The 16,633-nt window shown below is 36.9% G+C and overlaps 1 protein-coding gene across 1 annotated transcript; it reads left to right on the top strand.

Annotated features, from left to right (window-relative positions):
- Nucleotides 1–1,289: 1,289 nt before the first annotated feature.
- Nucleotides 1,290–2,243, top strand: LOC149244404 (MLP-like protein 423). The gene is made up of 2 exons (XM_089367994.1): nt 1,290–1,544; nt 1,807–2,243. Exons 1-2 carry the CDS (start codon nt 1,292–1,294, stop codon nt 2,085–2,087), a joined length of 534 nt encoding a protein of 177 aa, XP_089224120.1. The 5' UTR covers nt 1,290–1,291; the 3' UTR covers nt 2,088–2,243.
- Nucleotides 2,244–16,633: the final 14,390 nt, after the last annotated feature.

Raw genomic sequence — 16,633 nt, 5'->3', positions numbered from 1 at the left:
CACTAACCCATCGGCCAAACTAGATAGAAGAAAGTGAAAGTGAATCCTAGTAAAAATGTTTTTTTTTTTTATCTCTTGTTTTGAGCTAAATGAAGTGAAGGTATAAACATTATTCATTAGTTAGAATTTACATGTAACATAATGAGGTGATAATAGACTAGTTGAACATAATAACTTAATCTTGGTTTAAAGTGCACTTTGTTTCTAAGAATAAAGTCAATATTCTCGAAAATTATAGAAATATAATAAGTTAAAATTACAATGTTTAATATAATAGTCTAACTATTTTATTTTTTGTGTTTTTTTTTTTACTCAATCTATTAGCTATCTATATCATGTTTTTTTGTTATTTAAAATATTAAGTTTTTAATACATATCATGTTTTTTTGTTATTTAAAATATTAAGTTTTTATTTTTTAAATTTAAAGTTTATTTTTGAATGTATAAATATATTTTACATGGTTTATGCAAATTTCAAAACTCAAACTTACCATTCCAACAAATCCTTAATAAAATTTTTGTAAAATTGACCATAAAATATTCCCCTCAAAAAACCAAAACTTCAAAGAATTAAACTATTACACTTTGAACTAGATTTCAAACAAAATCAACAAAAATATATATTAATTCAAAAAGAAAAGAAACCTCCATAAACTACGGCTTTATATATAGGAAAATTTGAAGGATGAAATTTTATTTAAAGTGAAAAAATTTGGTGAATCTTACTAGTCTATGTTCAATGTAAAATATTAAACCATATTTTTATAAAAATATTTAAATTTCCAAAAATTTTATATGATTTCCATAAAATTTGAACGATTCTTAAAGTAAAATAATATTAACTGTAACAATTGAGATAAATTTTTTGGAAAAAATCTAAAAAATACAATTAGCTGACTTGAAACATTTAACCCATAAAGTTGTGTATACTTTATATCTACTCAAAACAATTTTAAATAAAATAATAAATAATTAAAATAGTAAATAGTGATAAAATAATATCCGTGTTGGTATATTTTATACGATACCTTCACAGCCAAACTGATTGGTATATTTTATACGATACCTTCACAGCCAAACTGAGTGAGGAGCTGGGGCCTCAAAGCATTTGTACTTTGCCGAAGCAAACTTAAATTGAAACGATATGATTGAAAGCAATAACTACATAATTTAATGAGTGACCTAACTCTTCCATCACATTTATGCAAACTTCCGTTCTCCATTGTTTGGCCCAGTGCATTTGTGGCTATATCTTCATCTCGGTACTGGCACCGGCTATATATACTCGTCCATGCCTCTCATCTCTTCCAACACTGGTAGCCTTCCAACACATAATTTTGTTTTGTGGCAAGGCTTCGGCTGGAAAAAAATGGCACAAACTGTGAGCGTGGAGATAGATTTGAAGGTTTCTGCTCAGAAACTGTGGGGTGCCATTCAGGATTCTGCAACCTTATTTCCTAAGATAATGCCCTCTCATTTCAAAAGCATTGAAGTCATCGGAGATGGTAACGTGGGCACCATCCGCAAAATGAAATACGGAGAAGGTATGAAACAAATCTGGGTTTTGGAATTCAAAATCATGTAATGTGCAGAGGTTTCAGAATCAGTTTTACAGTTATGCATGATAGAATATATGGCTGTTTGGTCAAGAATATCTTTAACTTTGTGAAAGAATTTGAATTAGTATTAAATTTTAAAATATTTGCCAAATCCAAATTAGATTCATTAAATCTATACTAGATTATTCTTTTGCTTCTAAATTTACTTAAAGAGGATATTGAAAAAATCCTGGTTGGTTGGTTGCAGGAATGAAAGGGGCAACCCATGCATCCGAGAAAATTGAAGCATTGGACGAAACAAATATGACCGTTACTTATACTGTAATCGAGGGCGAGATTCTGAGCATATTCAAGGTCTTCAAGCCGACCTTGAAGGTAATTCCAGGAGCTGATGGCAATTCCTCCAAATTGAGCTGGAACGTTGAGTTCGAACCAGCAGGCAACGCAACTCCCCCAACAGAGCCAATCAAGGAAGCAGCCATCAGCACTTTTAAGGCTGTGGAAGGATATCTGCTGACCACAGCTTGAGTTTCACATGGACGATTTCATGTTTGGTATAATAGAATAATGGATCACAGTGTTGATTACCACAACCTTGTCCTCTACAGTGTCTCTGCTCCAGGAAATGGTTGCCTGCTGAGAGAGTTTTTACTTAATTGGATTTGAAGTTATTGATATATTTCATATCTTTGTTTTGCATTCAGTGTTTGGGTTTTAAGCCTGTGGATGTGTTTTGGTTTCAGCAATTGCTTATTTTCACCTCATTCACACGAAGTTATCAATCAACCCTGATCTGCAATTTCTTTAAGATTTTTGGTTTTTTTTTACATGCAACTTTTGGAGTAAATCTAAAATTTGAGATCTACTAAGTTTGGACGATATTTTGTTCGCTGTACTGTAACACAACATGCAGTTAAAAGTAGAATGGATATTTCTATAATTACTATGTATTAAATTGTAGAAACATCTTAACTCTGAATTTATGTATTAAATCAGTATAGATTCATATTTACTTAGGATCTAGTGTCTAGAGAGATCAAATCTCTTGAGATGCAAATATCTTTATGTATTAACTCAGTTAGAGGGATCAGATCTGTTGAGATGCAAATATCTTAACATTTAATGAGATTTGATTCCTCTAGAGATTTGATAGATGTGGAGTTAAAATGGATCTAGGCTCGTTTAATTCTCATTTAAATAGACTATATTCCACACAAATACCATGGGCAATACCATGGGTCCTCATAAACCTTTAGCTCAAAAATCACTTTACCTTAACTACCCAACTAAAATTAATAAAAAAATAATAACATAGGATTATTTTTATTTTATTTCAAATTTACCTTAACTACCTAACAAAATTTCATTTAAAACTAAAATTAATAAAAAAATAATAACATAGACTTATTTTTATTTTATTTCAAATTTACCTTAACTACCTAACAAAATTTGATTTAAAAAACAATAATGTAAAATTGTTATTGTAACATAAAGTTATTTTCATTTTATTTTGAATGAGTTAAAATGTTTAACTTACATAAATCTTTGTCTCTCCGCACAAAATAACAACATCGGGTTTCCACCTAAAAATCATGGTGTCCTCATGTGTTACTTTTTAATTAAAGGTTAATGATGTTATGATACACTAGTTAAAGTAGAACAAATAATGAAATATATGAAAAGTTAGTTAACTCGATATACCAAGTTTTACATCATCATAGTCGCGCACATACGTTGTTTTTCTTAATGACAATGGCATATAGAAATATGAATACGAAATTGAAAGGTGTAAGTGAGTTTTAAATACTTATTCACCCACGCCCCCTATGAGTATTTTTCCCAACAAATGCTTTGAGGGAAACAAGATGAGGTGATGAGGCGGGCCCTTCTAACATAGTCCACATAGCATATATTGTGTAAGAAAGGGAGCAACAGGAAGTGCCTACTGAGGATAGTGCTATCAAACCTAAGAGGAAGATTCCACATGATCCTGAAGTAAAGAGGAGTAGGAAGTTCAAAGTAGATGTGACTACCCTAAGCGCATTTGAGGGGGAAAAGCGAAGAAAAGAATTTGAAGAAGCTCAGTGGAAGCTAGATGAAGAGAAATTGAAAAGGGGAGCAGAGAAGAAACAAGAAGAGGAACACAAGTGAGAGGAAAGAAAACATAAAGAAGAAAAATAAAGAAATGAAAAGAAGAAAGGAAGATTTAAGAAAGAAGAAAGAAGAGGAAGAAAGGGAATAATAGGGAGAATTTGTGCAAAAGCAAAAGGAGGAAGAAGAGCAACAAAATTTGTTGGAAGAAGAAGGGAGGAAATAGGAGAAGGATTTATAGGCCCATTAGATTTATGATGAATAGGGGGATGAAGATCATGAAGAGGATATTATACCAATTATAGATGAAACAAGCTATCGGTATCCTCTTACTAGTGGCCACCTCCTATTTAGTGAGATGGGATTAGTCCCTCTGCTAGATGAAATGTTCATGGAAATCTCAATTTTTACCTTTGATCAACTAAAAAGCATGCTAGTATAGAAGAAGAGAAGGCAGTTTTTGAATGACCTTCATCAACCCATTGTTATCAACATAGAGAGGGTGATTGTGTTGAATATAAGAAACAATCCAAGAGCAGTTGCAGTGGAAAATGTAGCCTTTGTCGAAGCTACTAAGGAGAACATTAATTATGTGATGAGAGAAAATGAAACATTAATAAAGTAATTAACTTCAGCGAGGCAACATCCTTAGTGTCTCAAGGTTGAGAATCAAAGGTTGTCTTCCACCAATGCTAACAAGATGGAAATAAAAGCAACTAAACTTGTAGAGATTAAGCCTTTGGAGGACACTATGAAGTAGCTATATGATGATATGTACACTCTTCATGAAGCAATGATGTTTTTGCATGAAGTGCAAAAACGATCACAAAAGATGGTGAAGGTCTTAAAGGCAACTTCTACTGCATTTGACATTATCAAGGATTAGGGTTCCAAATATATCAATATACCTATGGTTTGGTTAGAAAGAGTAAAGAGGATGTTGAAATAGAAAGGGAAGAGATCAAAATGTTTATACATATCTATGAAAATGTCCAAACTTTTGCTACCAACACCATAATAGCCTATTCGTGACTACATAATGGATTGGAGTCATTGGTGAGGATGCACAAGGTCCCTTCTATTGGTCTATTTATGGAGTTAAAGAGAAAAATAATTATATGAGAAGAAATAGATTTCTTGAAGAATATCACACAGGTGAGAGTTTAGGATGAAGTTGAGGTGACCAAAGAAATTATTTTGTAGTATGAGACTGATCTAGCTAGGAATCATTAAGGAAAATTTTAGGCATGGAAAATTTTCTTGAAGTTTAAAAACATTGGCGAATCTCACTAATCCCTAATATGCAAACTATAAAATGTTTATTGATATATTTGTAAAATATTAAAATTTATAATGATTTTATATATAGTCTCTATATAATTTTGGCGATTTTTAAAGTAAAATTATTTTATATTCTAAAATTTGGGTGAATCATGTTTTATAAAAATTGGAAATGGGAAAATATTTTTTGTGGATCAATCATGGAAAATTAGCCCATTGGGTGAACATTAGTCCCTAAAATTTTCCATGGCTAGGATACACATAAAATTGATCATGTTGATAATCAACATTCAAATAGATTCTAAGACCATATATCCAAATGCACTGGAGTGTAAACTTAGATATAATCCAGATGTAGTAATAAAGGTTGAGAAGATAGTAGCATGATATAAATCTTTGCATCAATATCTTACTATAAAATTACATGTTTCTGTGATCGAGTTACATTTTCCATGAGTTATGTATAATGTAGAATTTTTATCTTATGGCTAAAATTCACATTATGTTTTATTATAATTTTGCATGTCGAAAACAATAAGAAATTTAAATGTGTAAAAGTGTGAGTCCAAGAGTTTCATGGGGAATATGAAGAGTCATCAAAAGCTAAAGGACAAAATAAGAGTGCAAGAGTCATGAGGGAGCTCAAGAGTCAGAAGGGGAGGTGAAAGCTCACCTCACCTGTTATAAATAAACCTTCGTAACTCAAAAGAGGGTATTTGGGGAGAGTTATCCCTCACTTCTCTAATTTAGTATAGGAGAGAAGATCATTATGTGGAGAAGCAAGTGATAGCTTCATGTTCCACTATTGGGGCTAGTGTTTTATCAATGTAATTATGTACTTGGGACTTTCACTTAATCATTAGAAGCTCTCAGAGCTAGCACACTTTCATGCATGTATCATGGATTTGTGAGACTATTCTTTTAATTTTTATGGTATATGTTTATGTTCATTAATGATAAAAAAGGTATTTATCTTGTTTAATGTGTGTGGTTATATTATTTAATTATTATTGTTATCTTGTGAACTATTTTGCACGTTAACTAATGACTCTTTTATTGCTCTCATGTCTCATTTAGGATAGTACCATTACTTTTCTACTAGATGATCACTCTATTTTCCCTTCTATGAAAGTTCCTTTCATAGATTACAATTGGTGTCTCACAAAGATTACTCACTTGTTGTCCTCAAAGTTATGTTATATCTTGTGTTTTTTATTGCAGCCAAGGCATATGCTTAAGGATCACTTTAATGGTGATCGGGCTTATATTTCAAATGGGGTTCCTATCCCAAACAATGTGAGGTCTAATTGGTTCTTCATACCACAGAGACCCCCTCAACTCTTGGCACTTCCAGCACTATAACCATGGTTTTGGTGCTAGAAGGAGGCCTAGATAAAAAGTTGAGCCCATGAAATCTCCATTCAATATTCATGTTAAATATATTCCTCCCAAATCAAAATCTCATGATGCTTTTCTAAGATTTCAAATATGAAAATTCTTGCTAAAATCATTAATAACTTGTCAAATCTAATGTTTAATGGCGATTCTTGAGCATACTTTTTAGTTTCTTTAATTTTGTGATGATTATGAAATTAAGTGTGAAGATATTCCTTGTACATTTTTCATTCTCACTCTTGAAGGCCATGGTAAACAATGGTGTGAAACATTACCGTCTACCTCCATTCGCTCTTTTGAGAAGCTTGTCATAGAGCTTCACCAAGCTTTTGACACGTATAACTATCATAATGTTAATAAGAAAATATTCGCCTTAGAATGAAATCCAATGAATCTTTGGAATATTTTCTTGACCTCTTTCTTCAGTTTTGTTATGAATTTTATAAAGATGATGTGGATTGGGATTTTATGAACCAAAATTTTCAGTATTTAGTTCAAATTTCGTTACAACCACCTAAAACTGAATCATTTTGGAGCCTCCTAACGTTTCTTGGTTTTAGAACACTTAAAATTTCAAAGGAGGAGCCTACTCTCCCTTTTGTCTCTTCCCCTCCTTTTCCTTTGGTCTCATGTGTTGATTTTGAAATTAGGGAACTTAAAAATGAGATTGTTAAGTTTAATATTGAATTTGATTTGGTGAATGATATTTCTTTTTCAAGAGATGCCTCTTGTTCTCTATTATCTAAACCTTATCACCGTCTTTGTGTTGATCCACCTATATCAACCTATTTCTTTAAAACTTTTTATAGATCCTCTTTCCTCTCATTCTATCAATTCAAATGTTGGTTAAGTACAAGAGAGTTCCATTACTCAAATAGCAGAATAAGAAGTAAGAGATATTGTTCATGATAATTATGTGTGGCATTCAAATTTTTAACAAGAATTCATTGTTGTTCATGATCTTTCGTCTAATTTTTCCACTCCCTCTTCACCCTCAACAATTGTTTATCATTTCCTGACATGTTTAATTGATCTTTTACATCGAATTATCCTTTAGATTTTGTTTATCCTTTTTCTGCTGGTTTCAATCACAATCATGTATGCGGTATTGTTGGTCCTTAGGTAGAATAGGAAAAGGAGGAACTTGTTACTCATGATTTATTTCATTCCTCATCTTTAATTTGTGAAGAAGAAAAGGATGTAACTATGAATGTTCAAGCAAGTCCTCTTTTCGATTCATCTAGGTTCTTTATTCATGAGGAGTCTCATGTGTCTAATGATAAATCTGATCAAGTGAGGATATAATGATGTGTTTATTGATTCATCTATAGTTGTATATATCCATTGGTTGGTCCCTCTAAGCCACCTCTATTTGATGATGCACCATTTGAGAGTTGGAAACTTGTCAGCAAGTTGAGGCACTTCATCCTTCAATGATAGTTATGTCATGTTATCACCATCTTGACAAGGTTTGCAAACATGATCAGATCAAACTCCTTTCATGATATACTCTTAATGATCTATTTGTGCAAATTGAAAATCTATCTTCTTTGGAATCACAAGATTCTTCAATGATTTGTATTCAATATCATGATCCTATTGTCGAATGGTTAGAATAATGTTACTTGGAAAGCTCCATTGCTAGATATAAGTTTTGATCTGTTATGATGTTTGCTAAGATGAATGACATGAGTGAATGTGCTTTCATGAAAAGTGATCAAGGTTTGTATGACCATCAAGATAAACTGGGAAGTTTTTAGCAAAAGAATTATTTCTATATTTTTTTACCAACATGTCTAGCTTTCAAGTTAATATGCAAATATTTTAGGTTGATATTTGCATTCTTTTGCCTAGTGTTATCACGATACTTATCGTGTAGAAGCAAAAGGAATAATAAGAGCAATAAAAGTGGTTGGAAGAAGAAGAGTAATAAAAGTTGTTAGAAGAAGAAAGCGAGAGGAAATAGGAGGAGGAGTTATAGGCCCATCAAGTTGATGATGAAAAGGAGGATGAAGATCAGGAAGAGGATATGATTTTGATCACAGAGGAAGCAATCTATCAATCTCCTCCTTGTATGGGAGGTGACCTCAATTTAGCGATATGGGATTAGTTCCTTCGCCAGATGACAAGGTCATGGACATCTCAAATTTTACCTTTGATCAACTAAAAATAAGGATAATATAGGAGAGGAGAAGGTATTTCCCGAATGACCCTCATCAGCTTATTGTTATTAATATAAAGAGGGTGATTGTGCCGAATACAAGGAAGAATAAAAGATTAGTTACAAAAAAAAATGTGGCCTTTGCTAAAGCTACTAAGAGTAAAATTGATTATCTCATCACAGTGTAAATACCTATTGACGGTGCTAGACCCGCCAACATGTCAAGGGGATCTCCCCGGTAAGAAGTCCCAATTAGACCTCAAACCATTTGGTGTAGGAGTCCCAATAGTGAGTTGTAAGGTAATGCCTTGACCGCAGTGTCGCAGAGAGGCAAGTAGAATAACTCTGTTAGCAACAAGGGTGTGACTGATGCAGTGAGTCAAGGAAGGTGTATGAGAGGTTCCAACACTTCGAAAGGGGAAGGAGGTGAAGGTGAATTCTAGGTTGAAAGGGAGCAGTCCCAACTCAACTAGGAACACACAACACAAAGGACATGCACAGCTTCTGGTGGAGTAGTCCACTTGGATGTGGAAGTCACATCGTACAAGGTAAGATAACATGTAAAACACTCATGGATCAGTCTGAGATGAGTGTGATGGTTGTTATAGCAAGGTTCAAGTGAAAGGTATATAAGATGTTCGGAAGAGCAGTTGACACGGACGGTGACAACATTAACAACATATGCAACACATTAATAACAAGATTCATATAATTGCATGTGAATGAGTTCATGCACAAATATGTAAGTTAAACAACACATATCATTAAAGAAACCAAGGCAGTCCAACTACAATAACAACATATGCATGAAAATGTGTCGGCTCTTATTATATAAAGAAGTGTAAGTCACAATCACATAATACATCCATGTAAACTTGCCAGCCCCAACAATGGAACTTACAGCCACATCAGCCTGCTCCTCCAAAGAGATGTACTAGCTCCATGCAGTGGAGAAGCCAAAGTGCTTTACAATACTATCCAAGCCTTCTTCAAAATAGTCTTAGTAGAAGCTTGGCTAACCAAAAGCCTATAAAATGAGTTATGAGGGACTATTTATAGCAAAGGGTGGGGTGACCCTTGACATTCCCCTTTGTGACCATTCAACTACCCTCATGACTCTTCACCTACTCTATGATTGTTACATCCACTATTGACACTTGAATTACACTTGACATGACTCAACATTACAATGCACATGTACCCATGTGAACAATAGCTTGGATTAGACATCATTCGGACTTAGACAACCATAGAAGTCCAATTGCTCGATGTTGGCTTGTATGGGCCTGACCCAGGTTCAGAGGTGATTTAGCAGAGCAAATCTCGCTACTACTGGCCCTTTCAACAATAGTCCGTGAAGCATGGACTGAGTTCTCACCCGAAGTAGTATGGGAGGGTGCTAGAACCAGGTTTCCGCACCCTGGGAATCTCTGATGGGCTTCTGGTGGTCCGTGGTTTGCCCCTACATGCACGTTGCTACGCGCACTAGTTATTCCTTTGCAACCTGTGATGTTGTTTCCACGTAGCCCTACTCGGGGTGCAACCCATATAATACCCAAGTTCCTTGCTATTTAATCTGTTATTACCTGATTACTTAACTTGTGTGTGTAAGGTTAAAGCTTATTACAGCGTATACAACAATCATAACAGTGTGCGCAATAAATAAACCAATATAAACGCAAAGAAGGCAATGTACAACAAATACACATAAATAAGAATAAACTTTTCTTTATTAATCTTCAACCCCGTTTACAGACTCGACACCACCCTGCGCACTTAGCTGCAGGGGTCCATGCACTTAGTTGCGGACTCTACTAGGCCTTTGTGCACTCAGCTGCAGAGCCTCTTCCTACTACTATGACCCAATACACTTAGAATCCCACTCTGAGCTCTAACAATTCGTACTCTTCTCTCCTCTTCCTTAGCTATTAACTATCTTTACAACTTAGAGCCTCGCTCTATTTGTACAATCCCATCATCCACGGACCATGGGTAGGCTGACATGACTTTACATTACATTACATTATTTTAGGGCATACATCCCTATGACTTAACCTCTACTTTGCACTTCGCACCCACAATTCATGGAGTTTTACAAAACCTTTGACCAAAACTTGGGCTCTGAGCCCCAAAACATGCTATGGGGGGATTCATTCCCAACATGCCCCCAACACAATCATCTCGACTCATCCCGAATCACACTGCTAGTGCGGTGATCTTGGCACAGAGCCCCTCCAATTGGTCCCGTACTACTTGGAGGTCCGCGACGCACTGTTCTGCGGTTTGCTGGGTCTGCTGCTTTCTTGCTTCTGAATCATCCACATCTAAATCATGTCCTTTTTTTGGTACCAGCTTCGGGTGCGTGTATTTAGAGTCTCGCGCCCTTGTTCGGCTCCTCGGGTCGCGAATACTGTGTCGTGGCCAGTTAGTCAAAGAGCGGCCCACCTATGTAGAGTTTCAAGTGGCTTCCGTTTACTTTGCCTGGGAAGGTTTCTCCATTGAGTTTGAATAGCTATACCACGCCTCCGTCTGTGACCTCCTTTACCACATATGGTCCCAGCCAGTGCATTCTGAATTTTCCCAAAAAAAATTCAAACTTACTATCATACAGTAGCACTATGTCCTTTACCTTGAAGGTGTGCAACTTGATATGGCAGTTGTTCCAGGCCTTTCCACGCTGCATTTGTACCTGCTCGTGAAATCTAGCGAGAAGCCGTTCTTCCTCGAGTTCTTCTAATTTCCAAGCCTTTCTTCCAGAGCTTCATGGTCCATCATGCCGGTGAGCACTGCTATTCGCAGACTAGGTATGATGTATTCCATCATCATGACGGCTTCCCTACCATAGACCAACCTGAAGGGTGTCTGTCCCATCAATTTCTTGCATGTTGTCCTATACGCCCATAACATAGCGGGTACGCGTAGGTCCTAGTCATTCCACTGCACGTTACATACTTTGGTCAGCGCAGTCTCCAATATTTTATTGAATGCCTCTACTGTCCCATTGGCCTGTGGGTGGTACCGTGTACTTTTCTAATGATACATCTAGAACTCTTATGTGAGCGCGTTGATGGTTTCATTCAAGAAATGTGTTCCGCGATCACTCATTAATATTTTCAGATAGCCAAATCGTGTCAACACGTTTTCAAACAAAAACTTTGCAGCCTTAGTAGTCGTGCAGTCCTTGACCAGCTGTTCTTCCGCCCATCATGTCAGGTACTCTGTTGCGGTGATGATGTAGTGCGCACCCATCTTTCCCTGAGGTTTGATCGAGCCCACAAAATCAATTGCCTATTTCTCAAACGACTGTAGTGTCATTTAGGGATTTAGTGGCATCTCGTCCCTTCGTGATGGTTTTCCCATCCTTTGGCATATATCGCAGGCCTTACAGTGCGCTTTCAAATCCTGGTGCAGGATCGGACACCATAACCCTGCGTGAAGAATATTCTATGCAGTCACGTGTCCTGCATAGTGTCCTCCTACAGATCCCCCATGTGCTTCCACAAGGATCTAACCTCGTTCAAATTCAAGTACGTATCTTCACAGTATCTCATCATTGCCCATCTTGTAGAGGTGCCCCGCGATGACAGAAAAGTCTGTTGCGTACACCACCAATTCCTTCTTCTATTGGATTGACTACTCCTTTGGTGTAGTCCCTGTTGTTAGAAAATGGATTATATCTTCGAAGTGTCTGTCTACAATGCGTACTGCAAAGAGTTGTGTATCAGGTAGTCCCTCCTCCAAATTTGTTGGTTTCTCGCCTGTCTCAATTCGTGATAAGTAGTTTGGTCCTACGTTCAAGCATCCCAGCTTAACTATGACCTCAAAATCATATCCTTGAAACAGTAAAAGCCATCTGCATATTTGCCACACCAACACAGGCTTGTTCACCAGGTATTTCAACGTTGAATGGTTGGTATACATCTTGAAATGTCCTCCAAGTAAATAGTGTCGGTATTTTTGGATCACGTACACCATTGCCAACCCCTCGCGCTCAGTGGTAGAGTAGTTCTTTTCTACCTTGGAAAATCTTTGACTTGCAAACGTGATCGGGTGATCTACACCCTCTGTGCCTTCCTGTGTGAGTACGGCTCCCAACATGATACACGACGCATCAACATGTACATGAAATTCCACATCCCATTTCGGGAAGACCAGGATTGGCGCGGAGGCCAGTTTCCCCTTCAGGACATCCAAAATCTTCATGCAATCATCATTCCAGCAATACGTAACATCTTTTTTCAATATTTTTTCCATCAGCGTGGTTATTTGGGCATAACTTTTGATGAACTTCCTATAGTATCCAGTGTGTCCCAAGGTAGCGTACAGTTGTTTAACACTTCGCGGTGCTTCCAAATTTAGGATAACGACAATCTTCGCAGGGTCCACCATCAGTCCTTATTTGCAGACCACATGTCCCAGCAGGTTTCCAAAGGGAATGAGGAATGTGCACTTCTTAAGGTTCAACGCAATCTGGTGTCAGCAGCAAGTATCCAGCATCAAGTGTAAGCTCGCTACATGGTGCTTAACTAATCCAAAAATAGTCCAATCATCCAGATAGACCTCCAAAAACTTGTGGATGTATTCTTTGAATGTGGCTACCACGATGCGTGAAAATATAGTTGGCGTGTTCTTCAATCCAAATGGCATCACAGTGTATTGAAAGTAGCCCCATTCTATTGCGAAGGTCGTCTTGCTCCTATCTTCTGGCGCGATCTTGATCTGATGGTACCCTGAGAACCCATCCGTGAACGAGTATGCTTCTTGACCACCAACATTCTCTAGTACTTCATCTGTGAATGGTGTTGGGAATGGATCGTGTACACAGGCATCATTCAGCTTCCTGAGGTCTATGCATATTCTTATTTCACCCTTTTGTTTTTTCTCCTGTACTACCATAGGACTCACCCAGTCAGATTCTTCCATTGGTTCAATAATTCTGGCCACGAGCATTTTGTCTAATTCATCACAGAACTTTTCTTTGTACTTTGTGTTTAGTCAATTTAGTGTTCCTAAATTGATATCATTAATTGTCAACCCGGGGCTCGTAAGCTGATGAAGTGAAGGTGTACTATATGTACTTAAGCAACCTCTTAGAGCTTTTTGTCGTTTGGGGGGTGTTGTTTATGGTTAACTTATCTTCCTAAGATGGAGTGATGATTATAGACAGATGAGTGAAAGTGTGTGTAAGGTGAATTCTAGATGAGTGAGAGTGTGTGATTGGTGGTTTCTAATTACTTGCTGAATTTGTAAAGGAAAAGAACTTGAAAGAAATGAATAACTTGAAATGACTTGAAAGCAAAGAACCACGTTCTAATGGCATTAGTCACTACTCATGTTGCTGCAAATAAAAGAAATAAGAAAATCACTTCAAGGACCGATGATAATGTTTATCTCTTCCTAACTCTCTGCTTCTATCACATAGTACTGTGTAAAACACGATTAGGAAGTAGCTAAAGACAAGTCTAAGAAATGATAAAAACTCTAAATGACAAATTATAACACTACTATGCCTTTTTCCATCATACTGCTTCCTACATACATGGTTATGTGTAACAAGTGGAAAAAGAGTTAGTGCTACAAGCCAAGACTACTTCAAAACAAGCTGCAATTCATTAGTATTCTGCTCTCTTAAAGATAAATAATTCATGATAAAGAGACCATAAATTAGTTAGCATACAACTTGTAAAACTAAACTAAAAGCTAACTAGAAAACAGAGTAAAAGGGCAGCACTATGAATAAGACAACTGCAACTACCACTAGATATAAAGCAAATACACAACACACACACAATCCCGGGTTAAAAACCTGCAGAGAAACAAATCTGATCAGTCAAAATAAAGGCTGCAAATGAAATAGCAATGAAAATAAATCAAGCTGTACATAATTCAAGAAAAGGAAATGCTGAATGTAAAATAAGGAAATTGCAGAAATATAAACATGAAATACTATACAAGGGCAGTCATGAACGGGGGCCCTCCATCCATACAACCCACAGAATACTCAGATGCTTGAAAACTTCAAAACAGCACTGTTTCCATTACTCCATATGCAGAAATACACAGTCAAGAGTGCTAGAACAGCACTATAAAAACAGAGTTTAGAAATGTACTAAAATTATCACAAGTTCATAAACTACAGCAGCTAAAAAGTAAACATAAGCGTACGCAGACGCAAGTTTTTATAGGCATCTGCAAGATGGCCTAATGCGTAAAGCTTAAAACAGAAAATAAACTGATTGTCATGCGTAATAAAGGTTCAGTTAACACGTCATAAGCTTCGTGGATGAGCTGGAGGTTCTGGTCGTTATGGGCATTGAATCCAGAGTTGGATTATGTCCCCCACAGCTTGCAAAACACGGACAAGTCACCGTTTCTACCGACGTGACCCAACAGCTTACGCATCACCGTTAAGCTGCCTTTATTTGACCGTAACTTGACCCTCGTTGACCGGAGGTACAGATGACGTGGCTGGCTGAACCAATAGCACAGGAACCTCGAGCACATTTATTCCAACGTGCCCATGTGGCTCGTTTTGCAAAATGGCACGTGGAACCTTGAGATTAACAAAAAGGCTACGGAATCATCAGATGGCTGCGGAATCGCTGAATGGCTACGGAATTGCCAGACAGCTGCGGAATCTCTGCAAATATGTCAAAATCTAAACAAAACAGTCACACATTAGCAAAGCTCACTTGATCATGCTTAATGACATCTAATGTAATGATCTGGGTAGAAAATGAGGCAAAAGAGAGAGGAAAGTGATGAAAAACAGTAGGTAATAATGGATGATGAGGTGTAAGTTAGAGGCTCTACATACCCCCACTACGAGGGCATTGCATGTCCTCATGCAAAAACACTGTTTAATCAACCTGTTGTGATGCCTCTGCCAAGACATCTAATCTCCTCTTCTTTCTCTGTGTGGCCACATTGACCCTTGGTTTCTTTACCAAGCATCTGAACTTTAGGTTGATCAAGGCTCTGCTTAGCCTTTTGCATTTCTTCCTTAACTTTTTGTTATTTCTTTGCCACAGGCCCAAATGTAACATGGTGTTATCATGAATCATCTTATCCACTTTAGCTTGCTCTTTCAATTTTTCATTTTCTTGCATGATATGGCGATTTAGAACCTCAATCTCAAAAATTTCCTGTTTTAATGAGTGGACTTGTTGCTCCAACGGTTGAACATTGCTTGGGCCAGCAGCTGCTTGCTCCAACGTCTCCAAATAATTATAAACTTTCTGCTGATCCGGGTCAACCTCAGGTGACTTCTTGGGACTTGGTCCATACTCAAATTCAGATCCATGTTCATGCTCAGGTTCATGTTCAAAAGGACTTTCCTCACGTGGAGGACTAGTCTCAACATGCTCAGCGTGTAGAGGACTTGTAGCAACCTTTTCAGGTGTGCTCAAGTCAATGATGAGTGACTTTTTACCTTTTGTGGCCCCTACTTTATCTTGTATCCTTCTGCTCCTTCTCACGGTGGTAGTACTCTGTTTTTCTTTTTGTACCTTTTGCTTCTGTTTTTCCACCTTTTTGGAAAGGGCGGTTTCATGGAGTTTGGCCATTCTTTGAGCTAAGGGCTGAGTGTCTTCCTCACTAGAATTCTCAGGAGTGAGGTAGGTTTCTTGGACTACAGATTTGCCTTTATCTTGCTTTTGTTTCTTCCTACCCTCTTTTCTCTTTTGAGCAATTTCTTGAGCAAGTTCTGAAAGAGTTTCTGTGATAATTCCTTGAGCTGTTTGGTCATCATCTTCAGTAAGTCCAGGATCAATTTCCTGTTCAGAATGCTGTATATCAGTTTCCTCATCAAACTGTTCTTGGACAGTTTCCTCTTGGACAGTTGTTTCAGGAATAGTGGTGTCAGGAACAATAGTTTCTGTTTGGGCAATAGTTTCTGGGTTAACTCCCTCTCCTCTTTTTCTCCTACTCCTTTTTGGTACTTGAGGGGATCCTTCAGAAGTTTCTCCTAATTCTTGAAAATGATTTCTTATGAGAAATCTCTCCCATGTGTCTCTTTTTTATTTCAATTGTTCCTCAACTAGCAATTTAACAAGACCATGATGATATAGATGTGATTCAATATTTCTTGGGTTCCTTTGGACAATTGCACACATTTTCTTAAGACTTGAAAGTAGAAAGTATGGGA

The sequence above is a fragment of the Pinus tabuliformis genome, chromosome 8 (genome assembly GCF_031772625.1).
Source record: "Pinus tabuliformis cultivar Carrire ecotype Pingquan chromosome 8, CPIR1, whole genome shotgun sequence".
Taxonomy (NCBI): Eukaryota; Viridiplantae; Streptophyta; class Pinopsida; order Pinales; family Pinaceae; genus Pinus; species Pinus tabuliformis.
The sequence above is the reverse complement of the archived record's forward strand: the minus strand, read 5'-3'. Positions and strand labels throughout refer to the sequence as shown.

Bases quoted from the DNA above. Each gene is read 5' to 3' on its own strand.
- LOC149244404 (XM_089367994.1), top strand. From the start codon at position 1,292: ATGCCTCTCATCTCTTCCAACACTGGTAGCCTTCCAACACATAATTTT. The intron at 1,545-1,806 runs GTATGAAACAAA...GGTTGGTTGCAG, and splicing joins CAAAATGAAATACGGAGAAG to GAATGAAAGGGGCAACCCAT.